The 21,489-nt window shown below is 38.2% G+C and overlaps 1 protein-coding gene across 8 annotated transcripts in view; it reads right to left on the reverse strand.

Annotated features, from left to right (window-relative positions):
- CTNND2 (catenin delta 2) overlaps window positions 1–21,489 on the reverse strand; it is a 1,245,479-nt gene that overhangs the window by 726,353 nt on the left and 497,637 nt on the right. For all 8 annotated transcript variants that reach the window (XM_050937394.1, XM_050937393.1, XM_050937390.1 and 5 more), the window contains one exon: window positions 21,233–21,345. In XM_050937394.1, coding sequence (XP_050793351.1) covers window positions 21,233–21,246 — 14 coding nt within the window. In that variant the 5' untranslated portion in view covers window positions 21,247–21,345. The remainder of the gene's footprint in view (window positions 1–21,232; window positions 21,346–21,489) is intronic.

A 21,489-nucleotide genomic window follows, 5' to 3' on the forward strand; every position in this document is an offset into this window, starting at 1 on the left:
GCTATTAGCCAGGATGGGCAGGGACAGTGTCCCTAGCCTCTGTTTTCTAGAAGCTGGGATTGGGCGACAGGCCATGGATCACTTGATGGTTACCTGTTCTGTTCATTCCCTCTGGGGCACCTGGCATTGGCCACTGTCGGAGGACAGGATACTGGGCTAGATAAACCTCTGGTCTGACCCAGTATGTTCTTATGATCAATGAAAATTCATCTAATATTGATGACAGATCATTCTACTCAATAGGATCTAAATCAGTATAAATACACTGCTGGTATAAGACATTATTTTCAAGATGACTCAGTAGGATGCAATAATTAATTGTACTGCATAATGCACATATAAAAATATATAAAAACAAAACCAACAACAAGACTACCTCATTATTCAGGATTGACCATGATGATCTCAGAGCTGGAGTTCTCTAAATCTGACCTTAGAAATTACTACTACAGAAAGTCACTAGTACTTTTTCCAAGACACTGAATAGCAACGTTAGGTTAGAGACCTATAATTTCCCCAGTACTTCTTGGTTGAAAAACGTCTCTTAAAAGATGTCACCACTGCTTCTTTTAAAAATACTGCCACGTGGATTTCTTGACACAACTCTTAGATAATGTTTTCACCTCTTAGCTCAGAGTGCCACTGAATATGAGTCTGATCCTCTGGAAGAGCTCAAGTTCTATTGATTTTGTTGAAGTCCTTCACCTCCTTGCAGAATTGGCCCAGTATACAAATTATCACATACTAAAACGTCAAAAAAAAACATGTTTTTTTTGGTCAAGGACCTTAAGTACAAGTAGTAAGGCACAACCCCGCAGCTTTCCTGGACAATTTCCATCAAAACTGTTCAGCATACTCTCCAAACCCAACAGTTCATAACACCATGATCTGGCAAAAGCCTCTTTGTCTGCCTACTGAATTTAGTTTGCCATGTATCCCCACTCACTGTTCTTAAAACAGACTATTTCAATGTTTGATACAGTGCCTATTGCCACAGTACCAAGAGAGAATGCGGAGGACTGTCTGCCCAGATGAATGAGACTGCCCTGAACACTGAGAAAGCAGCTGGATTATTTCTCGGGGAAATTACTGGCCTTGCAAAAATGAACAAATTTTGCAGAAGTGAGTGACCTGGAAAATGGTTCTGAAGGACAAGCTTTTTTTTTGTACCACACAAGTCAATCTTCAGCCTCCATTATGACCCTGATTCTTCAGTTCTCCAACACCAAGGCCAAACTGTTGTGATATCTGAGTCCCAGGACAGCAAAATAACAGAATGGTGTCAAATTATTAATGGCAGTGGTCAGTAAGGTGAACTTAACTTCCACCGCTCTGTTATTTCACAACAAATGAGAGCTTTTCAAAGGTCATATGGTAACACTGCATCTTATCTCACAGAATGCACTGGACATTTCCCGAGTATTACTTTTTATTAGTGTCATTTGTGGTTTATAGATCTAAAATCCTTCAGAGTTTGTCACAAATCTGTGTAACATTCTCAAGCATGGGGTGTGCATTGTGATGCTTACATTACCAAATAAAAACATTTTAGCGGTTATATTTCCAAGAGTACCACATCAGAGAAGGCTAAAGAGAAACTGTTGGTGGAATAAATTGAGCTTTTACATGGACTTCATTTTGGTGATTTTAGATGGTGAGGTAGCAGTAAGTGTCACTGTATTGTTAAACTTCTGGAGTTTCAGCATAGGAAATATGGGAGAACTGCTGACAGAGTTAAGCAGCTGCTGAGAGCATCACTGCTGAAAGCATGACAACACTCACCGCACTTAGTGAGATACTAAAATGTCAAGATTAGAACAGACCTCATGAAAACTGCTTTGCAGAGTGTGACATATGGCCAGAAAGGGTTAAACATCCTCCAAAAATAAATAACCCTCCAAAGACATGTGGAGGGATAAAGTTTGTGTATTTACATATATAGTAGTAGGGTCGACAATGTAATCAACAGTCCCTGTCTATGATGTATTCTGATAATTCAGAGGTCAAAAGAACATCCTATCATTTAAATGATTTGTAAACAAGAGATATATCTGTATTCATCTCTCTTTGAAATGTATAGTAAATAAATTGTGAATGGTGGAGGAACAAGCAAATTGCCTCAATTCTGTAGCTAAGTACCGGTGATGGACCTCCTTAAAAGTCATGCTAATTACCCTTTGAACTCCAACTTGTCAAAAAGAACATGAAATTGGATAATAGATCCTTGGGTCCTGATTCTGTTATCTCAAATCTGCTTAGGCTTCATCAAGGGAAGTTTGAGTCGCAAGACTGAGGTCCCAGTTATGCTGGTACGCCCTGAATATGAGATTTGGACACTGAACTATAACCTATGAACTATTTCTTAAAGAACTCTTTCCAACTACAAAGTTCACCATCTCTGCTGTGAATCTGAACCTCAATGAATTGAACTCTATGTCTGTATGTATATTGATCTTTTAACCATAATCTCTCTCTTCTGTTTTTTAATAAATTTTAGTTTAGTTAATAAGAACTGGCTGTAGCATGTATTTGGGTAAGATCTGGAATATTCAATAACCAGGGAGGTAATATGTCCAATCCTTCAGGATTGGTAGAACTTTATCTTTTATATGATGAAACAAGATTTACAGAAATTTTCATCATATTTGATGTGGGTACCTGGATGGGGGCCTGAGGTGGGATCACTTTAAAGGAACTGTGTTGTTTTGATTTCTGAGTAACCAGTAAGGTAATAAAAACGCTGTTTTGTACTGGTTTGTTGAATCTAAGTGTTGGAATAACCACCAGCTTTTTGGAGATTTTATGCCCCATTTTTGCAGTTCACCCTAATTGAGTGACCACATTTGGTCTCCCCACAAGGACCACCGGGTCTCACAGAGATATGCCTATGTCTGCTTCTCAGCTCATCCTCAGTTGTTTCCTACACAGCAATTTGATTTAAAAAAAAAGATCTTTGATAGCTTAATTGCAGTAGCAGGCCAATGTGATGAACCTAGTAAGGGCAAATCTGTTGCTGCTCTATTATCTCCTGACTGGAGGGGAAGGCTCCTTGGGAGGTGGGAGGGTTTGAGACCTGAGGTGAGAGCTATGAAGACTGCTGCTTAGGGCAGTTGAACTGGATTTCCAGAGCTGCCTGTGTGTGACCGAGTGTATCTTGGTGTCAGAGTAACAAGACCTATGTACAAAGTGCATATACAAACTTGTACATATTGCAAAAAAACCCACATCAGACCAGACCTGATTCTGTGACATCAATTTCCCTCCAACAACAGAAACCAACCTCCTGAAAGTCTGGAAACTGGCCACCCCACAGCCAAAGAGCAACAATATGTAACTTGTTTCCTCACTGAAGTGTCAGAAAGTGCCCACACAAAGAAGATAAAAGTAATCATAGTTTGGAGTGATACGAGTGGAAAAAAAGTTAAAAAAATGGTAAATTGAAAGTTTATGAAATAATCATTTAAAGTATATTAATTCATTTTCATGTTTGCACACCAAGTTTCAGCTCAGAGTGATTTTTTGCCAATTCCTTAAGTACTAAGGCTTTAAAATACAAGCACAGACAGACCCATAATTATAACATTAGTATTGTAGATCTGACAAAGTAATAATTATCTTTCAACAGGGTTTAAAAAAACCCACATCTTTAATCTTATTAAAATATTTTCCAAAGTAAGTATTATAAGAAATGTTTAATCAAAATGGATTACTAATGGGTGCACAGATTTTCATTTTTACTTTCTTGATAAATTCTATAGGGATTCTAAAATGTATGTTTATTTCATTAAGAAAATTTAATTGAGTTTTTATAGGTTAATACACTGATCGAGTGCAATGCCAAAACATAAAAAAACCTGATCCACTCTGGAGAAAAAAAAAAGCTAAAGTGTGTTTGTTATCCTTTACGAAGTTCATGGCCATCCCCTTCCCTTTACCATTAGTTTATTATATTAGGAAAAAAAATGGGAGTCAATTAAAACCTTGGAATTTAGTATAACTGTTGTTTCATCTCAATATAATCTGTACATAAAGGAAATGTCAAAACATATACTATGTCTGAAAAATATATCTCTGAGAATTATTTACTTTGTTATTTTTCTTTATCATAGGTATAATCTTTTCTTTCTTGTATTTTCCAATAATATAAAAACCAACCTAAATGTATCTCTTGTGCCTTTCTTAGCAAGTTATTATGCTCACTGTGCTTTCTGAAGCTTTTTTATCTTTTAAAATTATATCAAACACTGTGGTGTTTAGGTATGCTTGTAATTATTAGAACTGGGAGCACTGGCTGTTGGGAGTCTGAAAGGACAGGAAACAAGAAGGACGGGGGAGGAGTTGAGGAGGCTGAAGGAGCGTTACACAGGGTGCAGCAGCAGCTTGGTACAGAGGTTTCCACTGTAAAAATAAAGTCCTGTTGAAGTTTGTTAGTACCTTGCCTGGTTGATACAACATTTTGGCGACAAGGTTGGATCTTCTGCCTCTGAACCCACCAGCACCCTTTTTGCAAAGCCCAGGTGAGCCTCCAATTGTTTTTACTGTCTGGATTCGTACGTTTGAGACTTATCTGCTTGCAATCAGTGCTACAGAGATTTCTGAAGTAAGAAAGCGTGCTCTGCTAATCCACTGCCTTGAAGCAGAAAGACAGTGCATATTTTACACTTTTTCTCTTGCAGATGATAAATATGAGACTGCACTCACTGCATTAAAGAATTTTTTTGTGCCAAAAGTGAATGTAGTAGCTAATCGCTACAGATTTTGCCAGTGTGAGCAGGAACCAGGGGGGACTATAATGCAGTATATTGCTTCCCTGAGGAGTCTGATTGTAACTTGTGACTTCGGGAATATGGCAGATGAGGTGATTAGAGACCAGCTCATTGAGAAAACACCTGCTTTGTGTACGAGAACGCTTACTTCTAGAATCACAACTTACACTAGAAAAAGGAATAACCATTGCTACTCAGATGGAGCTGGCTACAGCTGAAGCCAAAATAATGAGCAGGGATACAGTCCAGGCTGTGACTCCTTTGCAGAAAAGTTCACTATCGCTGCAGAGTGTTCCACTGTAAAAATAAAGTCCTCTTGAAGTTTGTTAGTACCTTGCCTGGTTGATACAACAAACACTTGAAGACAAAACTTTTTTGTTGGCATACAGATACAAAAGGTCTTTTCAACCTGCAGGGATAAAAAAAATCTTTTTCTAAAACTGTATAACTTCAGAAATTAACTCTACTGGTTTGTGTTAAACCTGAGCCTAAATTCTCCAGCATTTTCTATAATAATATATTTACTCAAGTAATGGCTGTATTAACCTGAATTTCATCTGTTCTTTTGTTAACTATAGCTTATCCTTCACTTTTGCTAGACAATCATCTATTAACTTCACATTTTCCCCAAACCTCCCGTTTTCTTGGAAATCTCCTTAAATCTATCTTTAAATTATTTTAAAGCAGTCTGTTGAGGTCTGAAGCTCCATAATAGCCTTATTCCTACTTTGTTCTGACTCTCAAAAAGCAGCCAGCATTGAATCCCATGCTGATTGATTTTTCTCATGAGTCAATTTATGGCAGCACTGAGATGGAAAAGACTTATTAGGACACTGACTGCACTGCCCTGCAATACTATCTCAATACTGCACTTTATCTTATTTATCCAACAAATAGTAGGGCAAACATGCAAGGATACAAAAAGTTCAGAACAGAGCCCCAAACTCTCCCCTCACCGTTAGAGGCATGTAAATAAAAGGCCTGATTTTCAAAAGCGCTGAGCACTCAAGCAAAACTTAGAGCTCCATACCCTCTTGGAGTGACATTGGCCCAGAGCTGCATGCTATGTGAGTGGGTGGCGAAGAATGGAGAATGAAGACACTTCTTCAGTACCAGAAGATGCCCTGCCCCCACACTCCAAGATCAGCGCTTCAGCCAGCAGCCATGCTACCTCATTAACACCACAACCCAGGATCTACCATCACCCAGAAACCCAATACCTATAAGACATCTGATAGTTTCTCACCTCAGCTGCATGCAGCTGTGGGAGAAGGTTGATTGTGAGATAATTCTTGGACCAGGTTTTGTGTCACAGATCAAAAAAGGCTGAGAACTGATGTAGTAGACTCTTGTGTCCCCCAGGCAAATCTCTTGGTCTCTTTATCTGAGTTATCCCAGCTGTCAAATGGGGACAATGAAACTGACCATAAGCATAATCTAAAAATAGAGAGTTTAAGATCCCTGCACCTAGAAGTAGCTTGATTAATATGTATTATCTCCAGTTTACATATTTGGAAAGATTAAGTCATTTTCTTGAGTAAAGAGGGAAGCAGAGGGGGAGCAGAAGCGGAGAATAATGTTTGGTTTATACATAGTTAAATCACCATCTCTCATCTGCATTGGGGATTTTTGCACCAATATAGCTACACCAATTTACAAATGGATTTTCCCAGTGAATTCTCCCCAGTTGGAATCCGAGGTGAGCTGATTTTTACAGCACTGTAGCATGTCTACACTAAGGATTTGAGCTGGTGCAACTCCATCAGTGCAAAATCTTCAGTGTGGGCATGGCCTGAGTCTCAGTTTCCCCATTTCACAGTTTGAAACAATGAAACTGACCTATTTAATAATGCAAACACGTATGTAAAATGAACTGATTTAAACTTTCTCCAAACCACTGAAGTTAACAGAGTTTCATAGGGAAGAAGTGAAGAATTTAGCCAAAAATATTCATGAGAAACACCAAACAATTGTCTTTTTTGGAGAATACAGTGAAATCTCATAATGATGCATACACCCTCCCCTCAATAATTTACCGATAAAACCAGTCTCTCTCTACTTCTGAAATACATCCTCATTTTGCTAAAGCCCCATCCATACTTAAAAGGGGTGCCAGAATAGCTATGTCAGTTAGGCTGTGATTTCATATATATATATACACATATGCATATACATATACACATACACATACACTGACCTACCTATGCCAGTAAAAGCCAAGTGTAGAGTATAGTTATACCAATAAACAATAAATCCTAAGTATTTTTCCTAAGTAGAGCCTGTAAACTTAGAACTAACTTAGTAGCTGTATCTGACCAATAAATTATTTAATTAAACCAGGGATATTCGGCTGTAAAATTCTGTCCCACTGATTTCTCCCCCAAGATAACCCAGAGTGAACTATTCTGAGATTTGGCAGAGTGGACCACCAAGCCTTCCCACTAAAGTCTCTTCTTTAAAAAAAACAACACTATACTTTATGTTTTAATTGTGGCATGTTTTCTAGTGATAGTTATATTAAAAAAACATGAAAAAAGCACAATTTTTTCATGTATATTTTCCCCATTTTTGACCAGTTCTAATGTTTTCTTCTAGCACATTTTCTTTCCAGTGCTGTCTTGCACCAACCTGGTAAGATCATACCCTCTAAATTGTTGAAAAATTGCATGGTTATACAGCAATACAATAGGCCCTTTGGGAAAGCTCATCTTACTTGCTCTGCATTTTAACCTGGCACCAAAAGTATGTTCTAACAGGGTGCTGTACTTCATCAAAACCCAAGTAATGCATGACATTGACCTATACAAGAGCTGGACCTGTGTTACACAGAACTACCCTTAGACACTGATAACAAATTTTCCCTGGTTAACCGATGGAGGTGAACTTCTTTATAAGCTGATGTCTTACATGGCCCATCCTCAGTTTTTAGTATAACATATTGGCCAGGAAAACTAAATTAGCATGCTGCTAGAAAGAGAAATTGTTTAAACAGTGTTCTAACGACAACATTTTCAGAACTAGATTAGAGACTGAGCAACATGGATGAGAACCTTCCCTCTTATCCCATGACAGCTTACTTTGTTTAAGAGCCTTTGGTGAGGGACCATATATGTCTAATTGATAATATGTCTGCTTGATAAGATTCAAATGCAATTCAAATGTAGAGTAACCCAAGAACTATTTTTCTTCCTCTGCATAAAAAAATTCACTTGAAAGATTTATTATTTTCTAAATGTGAGGGTCTTGATCAAAATCTTAAAACATAAATTATTTTATCATGTGATCATAATGACTTGCAATATAATGTCACTAAAATTATGTTCTACCACTTTGGGTCAAATTCTGCCCTAGACTCTACAGCTCCTATTGATTCCCACATTTGTGTGCATGTGCATGCACAGATGACCACAAAAACTAGGATGACCAGATGACCCGATTTTATAGGGACAGTCCCGATGTTTGGGTCTTTTTCTTATACAGGCTCCTATTACTTCCCCCCACCCCCGTCCCAATTTTTCACACTTCTTGTCTGGTCACCCTAACAAAAACAGACCATTCAATAGGTGGTTTAACTGACAGGGAGTAAATTTAAAAGTGATAACAGGAATTTTTTTTTTCCACAAAGCACACATTTAGCCTGTGAAATGTATTGTCAGAGCTACACAGGAAGAAAGACAACATACAATGGGCATGGTTTAATTAAGCTGCAACTTTATTCACTTAAAAAAGGAGGCGGAGGGGATGTCTCCCGTCTGTACCAGACTTCAGGAGCCCCAACCCCTGCTTTTCCCAGCTTTCTCAGGAGATGGCTTTCCCTAAATCCACTTCCAACTTGTGTTTAATAGGCCTGGTCTACACTCAGGGGGCGGGGGGGAGTGTGTCTGTCATAAACAGATAAGTAAGAGTTAATAGAACAGAAGTACTTCATATCTCTTTTGCCTGGAAAGGGTTAACAAGAACAGTGAGCCTGGCTGTCACCTGACCAGAGGACCAATCAGGGGACAGGATACTTTCAAATCTTGAGGGAGGGAAGTTTTTGTGTCTGCTGTTAGTTTTTGGTTGTTGTTCACTCTGGGGGCTCAGAGGGACCAGACGTGCAACCAGGTTTCTCTCCAATCTCTCCGATACAGGCTCTTATAAGTTCAGAATAGTGAGTACTAGGTAGATAAAGCGAGTTAGGCTTATGTTTGTTTTCTTTATTTATAAATGTGTATTTGGTTGGAAGGAGTTCAAATGTGTATTTGGCTGAAAGAAGTTCAAATTGGTATTTTGCTGAAAAGATTTTAATTTGTACTTGTATACTTAGGCTGGGAGGGTATTCCCAGTATCTATAGCTGAAAGACCCTGTACCTATTCCATTTTTTAAATTTATAAAGATAATTTTCACTGTTTTTTCTCTCTTTAATTAAAAGCTTTTCTTGTTTAAGAACCTGATTGTTTTTCTATTCTGGTGAGACCCCAGGGGACTGGGTCTGGATCCACCAGGGAATTGGTGGGGAGAAAGGAGGGAAGGGGGAGAGAAAGGTTAATTTTCTCTCTGTGTTAGGATTACTTTCTCTCTCAGGCAGCAAAGAATCCTGTGGCACCTTATAGACTAACAGACGTTTTGGAGCATGAGCTTTCGTGGGTGAATACCCACTTCCTCAGATGCACACAAGGAGGGGAAGCCTGGGAGAGGCAACGGTGAGGGAAAGGGTTTACTTTCCTTGTGTTAAGATCCAGAGGGTCTGGGTCTTGGGGGTCCCCAGGCAAGGTTTTGGGGGGACCAGAGTGTACCAGGCACTGGAATTCCTGGTTGGTGGCAGCACTACAGGTTCTAAGCTGGTAATTGAGCTTAGAGGAATTCATGCTGGTACCCCGTCTCTTGGACGCTAAGGTTCAGAGTGGGGAATTATACCATGACAGTGTCGATGTAAGATGCACAACTTCAGCTACGGTGAAGTTGAAGTATCTTCTGACTTACCTCCCGTCCTCACCACGCGGGATCGATGTCCGTGGCTCCCCCACTGACTCCGCTACCACCACTCGCTCCGGTGGAGTTCCCGAGTCGACGGGGAGCGCGTTCTGGGATCGATATATCGGGTCTAGATGAGACGCGATATATCAATCCCCGATAAACCGATCACTACCTGCCGATACGGCGGGTAGTCTGGACATACCCTTAGAGAACCCTATTCCTTCTGTAACAAGTACCTGCACACCTGCCACAAGGAGGCACCAGCAACTAGCTTGACTGCCTGCTGAGAGAGAGAGAGAGAGAGAGAGTTTCTTCTGGAATGCAGTGCATAAACATCTCCTGTCTGCCCAATGCACAGGGTGGGTCAATGCTCCACCTCATCTACCCACTTCCTGTTCCCTCATTGACTCCACTCACTGAAGACCCCCTTTTCCCTTCCCTCACAATCCAAATGCAGTGAGGACACTTAAGTGGCACTCCTTCCACGACATTCAGTGGCAGTGAATATATTGCCTTAAGACAAGGGTTCTCAAACTGGGGGTTGGGACCCCTTAGGGGGTCATGAGGTTATTACATGGGGGGTCATAGGTTGTAAGCCTCCACCCCAAACCCCGCTTTGCTTCCAGCATTTAGAATGGTGTTAAATATATTTAAAAGTGTGTTTAATTTATTGGGGGGAGGGGTCACACTCAGAGGCTTGTGATGTGAAAGGGGTCGCCAGTAAAAAAGTTTGAGACCCACTGCCTTAAGACAACACAGAGGTGAAGAGTTTGGCAGGATAGGATTTTTTTTAAAAAAAGAATTAGATATTCATTTGTAATAATAAGAACCTCTATAACTAGGATCAACTTTCAGAAGATTTTAGACAGGGTATAAACTGTTATGCTTCAGGGCATAAGCCAAGTTCTAACCAATGGAATTATAGAATAACCTGCCTATAGGGAAAGTTTCTTCCTAAGTACCAGCTGCAGGTGTATTTTGTACCTTTCTCCAAAGCATCTAATACTGATCACTGTCAGAAACAAGATATTGGGCTAGTTGGAGCACTGGTCTGATCCAATAGTCCTATTCCTAGGTCTCTAAACTGACTCTTTTTTGTTCCTATGTATACATTTTCTTATTTAAACTTTAGGACACCAAAAACAGGAAAAAATATGTATTTTAAGGGCAGAGTAAACTCATATGAAGCTGAGAGTAGAAACAGAAACAAAAAATAACTAGGTCATCTGATAAAAAGCAAAAGAAAGCCATAGATTTACATAGAAACTGATTTAGCTACATGGAACACCCCACTGGGACAGTAAGTGTTTTATGTCTCCATTTGTAAAAGGATTGTCCTAATAATTACAGATGTTTCTAGATTTTATTGCCCAATGCTATCTAAAAGCAATACACCATTTACAGTTTAGAGATTGTCTCTTATGCAGCCCATCTTTTTTTTCCCTGAATTTATTCCTAATGATGCTTCTTCTCTGGGTTTTGTTTTTGTTGTTACAGTCTCGTAGTAAAAGTCCCCAGAGAGAAAAATGGAGAGCATATTCTTGGTATGCTATCCCTATTGTAACTAAAAAAAACCACACCACTATCTGAAGCTACTAATATTTTTTGTCATAGATTCAAAGATTGCTGTCAGCATATCATATTTAGGTTTGTTTACATTTCTTATCACAGTTTAATTTTAAAGTATTTTTCAACACATTTTATCTTGTCATTTAGCATGTTCAGAATCTAATACTAGTTGAAAAAAACTATTTTTTGTTGAAAATATAACATTAAAATATTGTAATTCATTTATGCACATTGCTAGTACCTAAATATATGTTTAAAAATCAGTAGCTAGCCTTTAGCATATGCTTGTGCAATTCTGATATAAATTAGATTGGTTATCCACATTTGTTATCCAGAAAGTTTCCTTCTCAAATGGCTAATTTTTATGTCTTTTTGTTTGTTTTAACTGTAAGCAATGCACACACAAAAATCACTGCTCACTACATAGGTTACAATGTATTGCACCTATACTTGATTATTTTTCCAGAAATCACGGACCTTAAGGATTTAGCTATCAAAATTTGATCTCCTGCACAATTACCTCAACAATTTTTCAGTGGTTACAAAATTTATACATTCTTCAGTGAATCAAAATTTTTCCCAGTAAACAAATGGTACAACCTATGCATCTCCAAAAGAGGCAAATATGCAATGTAGACATGGGCTAGGATACTATACACTAGAGTATATGCTTAACAGAAATTATTTCCACTGAAGCCACTGAAATCAGATGATACATATGCTACTGTGAAATGCAGAAACCCTGATTCATATACAAATATAAATGCTTCTGGCTTCTTTAAGCCCGAAACAACAACATATTTCTCATTTTCTATACATTTTTTTCAATAAAAATTTACTTTATCTATGCAATGATTTAAAAAAAAATTACTTGTAATAATGTTACAATACTCAGGAAATATCTATAGAAAACTCAAGATAAAAGAAAAATAAGTTGATCATTTGCTTAGGAAGATTTGTGCAATAAACTTGAGGAGAAAGGCATCCGCCCTTCCATTCAAATGACATCCTCAGGTGGCTATGCAGCTCTCACTTAAGGCAAATGGAGCTAAACATGCATCCAAGGACAGAGTTTAGTCCTAAGAGTTTTCTTAATATTTCCATTTTAGTTTTTCAGTTGAACAGCTTGCTTATAATATGGGTATAAAACTGTATCTAGAGAAAACAAACCAAGCTCAGCAAAGAGCACAGATAAAGAGCTGAGTTTGTCCATGCCTGTAATTGATTTTTGCATGTACGTATTGATCCAAATCATAACCACATGGTGCTTCACAGTTGAGCTGTAGGCATAACTTTCAACCTGCCAAGGCCCAAATGTGTGAATTACACTCAAAATGAGAACAAGATACAAAAATGAGGCTACAAATTATGTTTCTTTAGCCAGTACGTTTCCTAAATCTGCAGTTTCAAGAACACATGCTTATATTATTTATAAGAAGAAACAATGAAATCACTATTAGGGTGATGTCCATTTGGGTCTAAATGAATTGCATACCTCATCAATAAATACAATTTACAGTTATGTTCACAGGGTTGAGGAATCTTTTTGTTCATTCTCTTCTTGTTTGTCAGATATCCCAGATGCAGATTGTTGTGTTAAGATGTCGCATCAAGGCATGATAATACATGTAAGGTAAGAAGAATAGGTTTTCGGAGACAACTCACACTGTGACTGGCTTCCCGTTTAGGTTGTGACTGACGGACACGGCAGCTGCTAAAACTCTGACACAGAGTAGGTAGCCAGGAAGGTCACTGACAAGTCTGGCTCTAAAGTGACAAATGCTCTGTCCAGGGTACTGACTGGGTTAGTTCTGATAACACACTGAACAGGTCACCACTGGAGATATCAACTCCTGTATCAACAGCTTATGCAGAGATTGAATAATTCAACTATTTCTAAAAAAGTATGCTCTGATAGGCTATGTCCACACCTCAACTGATAGTAATATTTTAACATGTTAACTAATTTGATTATTAATTTAGGGTGTACAGGACAGAAACATTGTTGGTTGTGTTTAACCCTAGGCAACAGATTTCTATAAAATTAGCAAAAAAATTTATGCCCTGGAGCAAATATTTGTTAGTGTGTATATTAGAATTTACAGTAGTGTACATTCATGTGTGTTAATAATGGAATCATAAAATATAGGGCTAGAAGGGACCTTGCGATCTCACCTAGTCCAGTCTCCTGTGCTGAGGCAGGACCAGGTACACCTAGATCATCCCTCCCTTGGAAAATTATTCCAGTGTTTAACTATCTTTATAGATAGATTTTTTTCCTCTAATACCTATCCTAAATCTCCCTTGCTGCAGATTAAGCTCATTAATTCTTGTTCTATTTTCAGAGAACAATTGATCACCATCCTCTTTGTAACAGCCCTTAATATATTTGGATTCTGTTGCCAGGTCCCTCCATCTAGTCTTCTCTTCTCACTCAGTCTTTTTTTTTTAATGTCTTTTTTCTTAAAGCCTTTCCTCATATGTTTTTTAAACCATTTTTTGTTGTTGTTGCTGTCCTCTGGACTCCCTCCAATTTGCCCCCTATCTGTAAATATGGTGCCCAAAACCAGACACAGTATTCCAACTGAGGTCTCACCAGTGCCGAGTAGAGCAGGACAGTTCTCATATCTGACATCAACTTTCCCTTTAATACACCGTAAAACAATATAAACTTGTTTTGCAACTGCATCACATTGACTCATATTCAAGCAGTGATCTACTATAACCTTCCAAATCCTTTGCTGCAGAATTACTGCTTAGCCAGTTATACCCTATTTTGTAGTTATGCATTTGATTTTCTTCCTTTCTAAGTGCATGCTTTGCACTTATCTTCATTGATTTTCAATTTGTTGATTTCAGACCAATTATCCAATTTGTCAAAGCTGTTTTGAATTCTAATCCTGTCCTCCAAAGTGCTAGCACCCCCTCTCAGCTTGGTGTCATCCCTACTTTTTTTTAAAATATAGTTTACACTTTACTGACCGAGTAATTAATGAAAATACTGAATAATAACAGGACCCAGGACAGACCCCTGTGGGACTCCACTAGGTATGTACTCCTAGTTTGACAGCGAACTATCAATAACTACTCTGAGTACAGGTTTAACCAGTTTTGCATTTACCTTACATAGTTTCATCTAGACCACATTTCCTTAGTTCGCTGATGAGAATGTCATGTTCCCCAATAAAAGCAAAGTACTAAGTTTGCCCTTCTCCAGACTTTTTTAAAGACCATGATCAAAATTCAAAAGTAGGCATACACTCAGCTGCTGGTATGCCTTGGTGTTGGGTGCTCAATCCCCAAGGAACAGACAAGATTAAAAAGAAAGAAAACAAAAATCCCTTTAAATCGTTTGAGATAATTATTTCAAAGTGTAAAAAATAATGAAAATGTTCACAGTATTAAAATATGCTGATTACAATCAGTCCAGTTTGATTATTTCTTCATGATCAGAAAGATCTGCTGAATAATGGACTAAACTGACTTCAGAAAAGGGTGACATCATTGCAGAAATCTGCATGTACTCACTTCTTTTTTTGGTAAAAAAACCTAATTTTAAAAGTGAGTTTTTAAAATATTTTTTAACTTTCAAGCTGCAGGCATATAAACATCAGCAAAAATTGTAATTTCTGATTTTGACTCATTTCTGCCAGATACTCTTTAAAGAAAAATAATGTTTTATCTTTGGAGATTAAAAGTAGATTTTTTTAACTAGAAGGATTCAGTGTTAACTAAATTATTTAATTTAAAAGAGTTATTCAGCTTTGTCAAAACCCTGGCTTTCAGAAACAGATCCACAGCAAAAGGGATTTTACTTCTTTTTACACTTGTTTAAGTATGATTTTGGAAGCAAGTGACAGTTTAAAAAAGACTTGTTTCATATATTTAGAATACTTTAAATACTATAAAAAAGGCGCATAGAATGCACTCACTCTTTCTCTCAAGATTTCATTCTGCTCTATTTGAGGCTTCATAATTCATCTACCTGGGAATTGCATTACCACCTCTACTGTGAGCCTACCTTTATCCCTCAAGTACATTTTGAAAACGCTGTACAACAAATGGTATCCTATTGCAAAAATGTCAAGGAGTTTACTTAAACACACAATACCATAATAGCTGTAATTCTCTACTGCTTTTCTAGCTCACAAATATTTGATCACAAGGAACATTATTGCTGGGGAATGGGGTGCATATAGATTTTTACCAGTGGTTGAAAAAAAAATGCTTTAACCCAACTGGCTATAGAAAAAATTGAGAACATACCAAATAAAGAAAACGATGCTGAAATTAACCCACACAGCGGATTTATAGCAATTTTTTTTAATTACTAGCTTGAAGTTTTCTTTGTTTCTACAGTTCTCTTTGTTTCACTATTATCTGTACAGGGTGATCTCCCTTTCCTTCTCAGATTTTTGTCAATGTGGGAATTTGAAACTTTGGGGGGTAGGGAGGTGAATTTCAGAATTATATTGATTCTACCCCTTCCATTTCCAGTGTCCCACCCTCTTTCCTTGCAAGCTTTTAACCACTGCTTTCACTCCTACTCTTGTTGTTATCTCCTGTAACCCCTACCCATCTCTGTACCTCCTTCGCTCCTCTTTTATTCCCGTTTCTTCCCACATACAAGGCTCCTACCCATCTCCACCCTCCTCATCTTTGTATTCTCCTTTTGTGCTTCGCTCTAGTATTGGATGTGTTTGTGTGGGTCTGTGTGAGTGTGTGTTTGTGGGTCCTGCAATCTGCAGTGTCTGCTCCTTCTCCATTTCCTCCTTCACTCCACCTCGCAGCACTTTCTACATACACAGCATGGCTCTGTCCTCTCCCTCCCACTAGCAATTTATTTTTTTTTTAGTCAGACAGAGTGCTAGAGAGCCAGCCTTATTTGTGGACAAAAGGAAAGGCACCAGGTCTTGCAGGGAAAAGATCCAAGTGCTGTGATCAGTGGCAGTGGAGAGGGATGGTTACTACATTGCCTTCTATGAAGAGCTGAGCAGAGAAAGTGCAAGGGGACTCAGTAGGGAGTTGTTGGAGTGCTAGTGAACCCACCAAAGATGATTCTGTTGATGACTATGAAGGGTTCATCTGGGCCCTCCTTCCTGTGGCATTCTAGGAGGCTGACTCTCTGGTAAATGTCCAGTTGCCCAGAAGCCCACGTCAGGCCTCCTGCTTACTGCTATGATAGAGGCATATTGTGCTAAGGACTGTTTCCTTTTACTGACATAAAATAATAAAAGTCAGGACTTCTATAACAATTTTCACCTACAGATCTCAGAGTGCTTCATAAAGGAAATTGTCCCCAATTTACAGATAGGGAAAGTGACGCTCAGGAAAGGGCTCTGTAGAAAATATAAGAGAGACATTGGGCTGTATGGGCTTTACCAAGTATTCTTTGTTGCACTGGAGAGGGGGTAACTTGCATCACAAGCCTTTCCCTGGGTCCCACGCTGACCTGCCTGCTCCTTCCACTGTCCCACCCAGTCTCCTCCCTTTTCCTCAGCATAAACATCAGTCCCATAAAGCAGCTGCCACATTGTATTCTAAAAGAGGGTTGGTGTCTTGGAGGCAGCTGAGCCCGCCTTTCATGCTCGGTGATAGCATGGCAAAAATGCACATGAGTCTAAGTGGATTATTCTGGATCCATATATTTCACATTTTCCTGGGCTAAAAATAGCATTTGTCATAACCTAATCACAATAGTAACAAAAAGAAAATGCAATTATTTGTAAACAGGAAACTTTCCTGTTTATTCCACATGTAAAACATTCATGGAGTGGAAACAGTTCATGTAGCTCAGGACTTCAATCAGCTCCTTGAAATTGTCCTTACCACCATAGTTTTCCCCTGTCAGTCAATGCCAAAATTATGAATGCCCTAAAGATACTGTTTAAAAGAGTATCACCAAAAAAAGGTACATGTTAATGTGAGCTTATAAAATGTTAATTGTAGATACTTTTATAAAAGCATTAATCCTATCCCAACCCAAATCTATAATCCATCAGCTTCCTTATAGCATTTATCATTTATTCACCAAGCCCAAGAATTTACTTCAAATGATTTGAGTATTGAAGATTTGAGACACTTTGAAATTAATTTTCATTACTTTGTTTTGAAAACCTGCTAACTGCTCAGAGCATCATTATAGCTGTAGAAGTCACTGCATTAACAGCAAATCTACAGGAGAAGAATCCCTGGTGGGATTTCAGTAGTGTGTAGTATCTTCACCTCTAATTCAAGTAAAAATCTATTAACATCTGAGTTAATGATGACCATCAGTCTTGAAGACCATTACATACAGAATGGAATCAGTTTCAGTCTGTTTCTTTACAAATTTGCTCTTAGGGTTTGAATAAACAAAACAAAAAGGTGACATATAAACTAAATTATTGAAATCACATTATACTGAAAGAGCAATTATGATGTGAAAAGCATTTCTCTCTTTGCAGAATAGTAGATATTAAAAGGCAGTATTTTAAGCAAGCCTCCTTCTAGAGATTATGACCCCTTGCTAGACCAAACACTATAATGTTATCGTTTTGTGGCATGTATGATTGCACTGTATTTTATTTAATGTAGCAATTCTCCCTACCCAGATTTTGATGCCTCTCTTTAAACTGTGATAGAAACTAGAAGGACAAACTGAAATATGGATGAATTATCAGTGAGTGTGAACTTCACCCTCACTTACACCATTTAATGTTTGACTTGACTTGGAAAGAAGGAATTCTATTTTTTTTAAAGTTAGAACTAAGAAATTTAAATACTTTTATTAAGTCCTCCAAATAAAAACAAGAAAGATACAATGCCACGGTCTAGATTATTGTTTAATTTCATATGAATGTGCTAATTCTGAAAAGCTTGATTTGATGTTAACCTATTAACTGCCTGCTTTGGACCATGCAATTTCAATTTTTTTTTAAATATTCTAGAACCCAGAAACTCTAAATTTTGGTAAGTAAAAGGTATCTCGGGCCAGTGACAAATGTTGAAAACATTTTAGATGAAATCTCTTGAGTTGGTGCAGCTATTAACATTTTCCTGAAACAAATCAACAATCTCATTCCCAAACTCCTTAAAAGATTGAACAGTTTCTTTTAGAGATTTTTAAATAACCTGGGGGCTGTTGATAAACCAAGAAGCATGACTTAACCCTTCCCCCATCTCCAATCAATCATAGAAACCAGAGGATTCTTTATTTAATATGGCGATTGTCTGGAAAACTTAGAAAATAATGTACAGTAACTCCTCACTTTGTCATCCCAGTTAATGTTGTTTTGTTGTTACGTTGCTGATCAAGTAAAGAACATGCTCATTTAAAGTTGCACAATGCTCCCTTGTAACGTCATTTGGCAGCCACTTGCTTTGTCCACTGCTTGCAGGAAGAGCAGCCCATTGCAGCTAGCTGGTAGGGGCTTGGAACCAGGGTGGACCGGCAGCCCCCCTATCAGCTTCTCGCTCCCCTAAGTTCCCTGTGCGGCAGCCGCCCAGCAAGCTATCAATTGCCGGCAGTTCAGCTGCCCCTCCCTCCACTGCCATGTGCTGCTCCTGCCCTCTGCCTTGGAGCTGCTTCCGGGAGCCTCTTGCTTGCTGTGCAGGGCGGGGGAAAGAGGAGGGCTAATGTCAAGGTGCCCCCCTTCCCCCTGCTCCTGCCACCTGCTTACCCCTTCTCCATATAGAGCAGGGTGGAGACAGGACAGGTCTCAGGATGTAGGGAGCTTGCTGGGTGCAGCTGCTGTCTCAACTTCCTGATATACTTAAAAAGGCAATTTACTTAGAGTGGGGTCAGTGTACTCAAAGGGGCAATGTGCATCTCTCTCTCTCTCTCCCACACACAGAGTGTGTGTCTCTGTCTCTATCTGCCATGCTTTCTTCTCTCCATTCCTGCTGCCTTGTGGAGTGTGAGGCTACATTAACAACGTGTTAACTCTTGAGGGCTCAGCTGAATGCTAGTTCATCATTTAGCAGCAAGGCATTCCCTGGGAAATATCCCACCCTCTTCTTCACTATCTCAAACAAGCTTCACAATCATCATCACTGTGTACAGTACTAAATTGTTTTTAGTTTTTTTTGTCTGGTTACAAAAATGTTCCTGGAACCTAATCCCCCCTATTTACATTAATTCTTATGAGGAAATTGGATTTGCTTAACATCATTTCGCTTAAAGTCGCATTTTTCAGGAACATAACTACAACCTTACGCAAAGAGTTACGGTAATTCTTTCAATGTAGTTTAAATAGTTTTCCTGAAACCAAATACTAGCATACTTAAACTTTTCAGATATTTCATTTTGAATGAATGTGGCTTTCTATAATTGAAATTACTGGGCTAAAATTGGGCTTTGACCTTGAGAAGAGTTGTTTTGGAATATAAACAAGACACTTTAACCATTAGAAAAAAGATCAAAATGCTTACTGATAAGGAATCCTTGTTTAATGTCAACCTCACTTCTTGACTCAACTTAATTGGTGAGAGACTTTTTATTGTTATTTTAACTGAATTGCTAGACTTTAGCCCCTTTAGCATTTTATTAATAAATGATTTCAGAGGCTTCCTATGTTCCCTGCAAAACAACCATCTTCTTGACTGAGGTGTAATTTGAATTACTTGAATAGAGGAATAGGATTTTTTCAGTAAAGGATTTTTCTGAACCTTTTCTGGTAAAGTCTAACAAAATTCAAAACAGAATGAAGTGTCATGCTTGGTCTTTTGTATTAAACAGATATTAGCCTTATCATTTTGGTTCATGGATAGTGAAGTAGATCCGCATCTGGATCTAGAATAATTTTTGACAAAATTACCGTTTAGCAGTTTGTAGAACTGGTTTTCTGTTGAAATGTATGTGAACACAGACTATCAGAAATGATGTCTTCTTTATACTTCAAAATAATTCAAGCTAATAAATCATAGGTGTGTATGAGTGCACGTGTGCGAGAGAGAGAGAGAGAGAAAACTGAAAGAACCTACCCTTTGTTACCTTAAGCCATGTAGAGGCCCAACTCTACAAAACTTTAACATAAATAATCCTAAAGAGTTCACTGGGATTACTCACATGAGAAAGGGTTTGAAGTATAAGGCATTTAACACCAATAACCTAAACCAAGTTTCTTCTACTAAGATTACTCTTCTAAAAAATAGGTTCAACCCTAATCGAATGTGTGTCAAAACACTCTAATTTCGATATGCCAATTTATGGTTGTAATTACTTATACTGAACTTCTGAATGAAAATTATGTAATGTATCTAATAACTTTGCTATAATAGAGCACATGCAAACAAAGGCTTAAAAAGGAAATTGACATTTGTATAATTATGTATTGATGTTACAGGACAGTGACTTCTGAAAAGCCCACTGAAATTCTATATATATTTCAAATAATATGTTAAATATTTTAAACTGATTGTTGAACTTGGAGAATGTGGGGTGCGTGGATGGTCAGAAAACACATATGTTTGTGTAATTACACATGTGTGCTTGTGCATGTGGAGTAAAATGTCTTGGCTGGAAACTGACCTGGATTTTCAACTTTAAGATCATTGTCTGAAGCATATAGATTTCATAGTCACCACAGTCTGAAGGTAAAATCTTGGCTTTACAGAAGAAAATAAGAGTCATTGACTTTAGTGGGGCCAAGATGTCACCCCAGTTCTTCAGATTTCCAATCCAATAAAAAAATTACTTCAACTGATTATAGCAATTACTTCATTTCAATGCCCCTACAGTTTTGGTGCTGAAAATTCTACCACCAAAGCATGCCATAGATTCATCATCTTGTCATATCAGATGAAAATAAAAAATCAGGTCACTTAATATAAATTTTCAGCAGTCTACCAAAAGCACACATTCTCTGGTGTGTAATTTGTCACAAGAAGATGATCAATACAATTTATTATCAATGGCAATTCATTACAATGACAGACAAATGAGCAATTCGTACAGTACCTAATGCTGCTCATGCTTCCAGTGTCTGATCCAAGCTTACATCTCTCCAGTTGGCTGGCTACAATCTGGCGTTCAGCCTCAAGTTCTCGAGTCAGTCTCTCAAACTGCAGCTCCTGAAACACAAACACAAACATTCACTCAATGATCTTTGCAAGAATCAGAAAGAATTTCAGTTCATGTGTCAAATTATAGCTTGTGAAATAAGTGTTACTATGACAGCTTCTGTGAAAAGCTTCCCCTCGCCCCTCTTTTTAACA

This window comes from Gopherus flavomarginatus, chromosome 2 (genome assembly GCF_025201925.1).
Source record: "Gopherus flavomarginatus isolate rGopFla2 chromosome 2, rGopFla2.mat.asm, whole genome shotgun sequence".
Classification (NCBI taxonomy): Eukaryota; Metazoa; Chordata; order Testudines; family Testudinidae; genus Gopherus; species Gopherus flavomarginatus.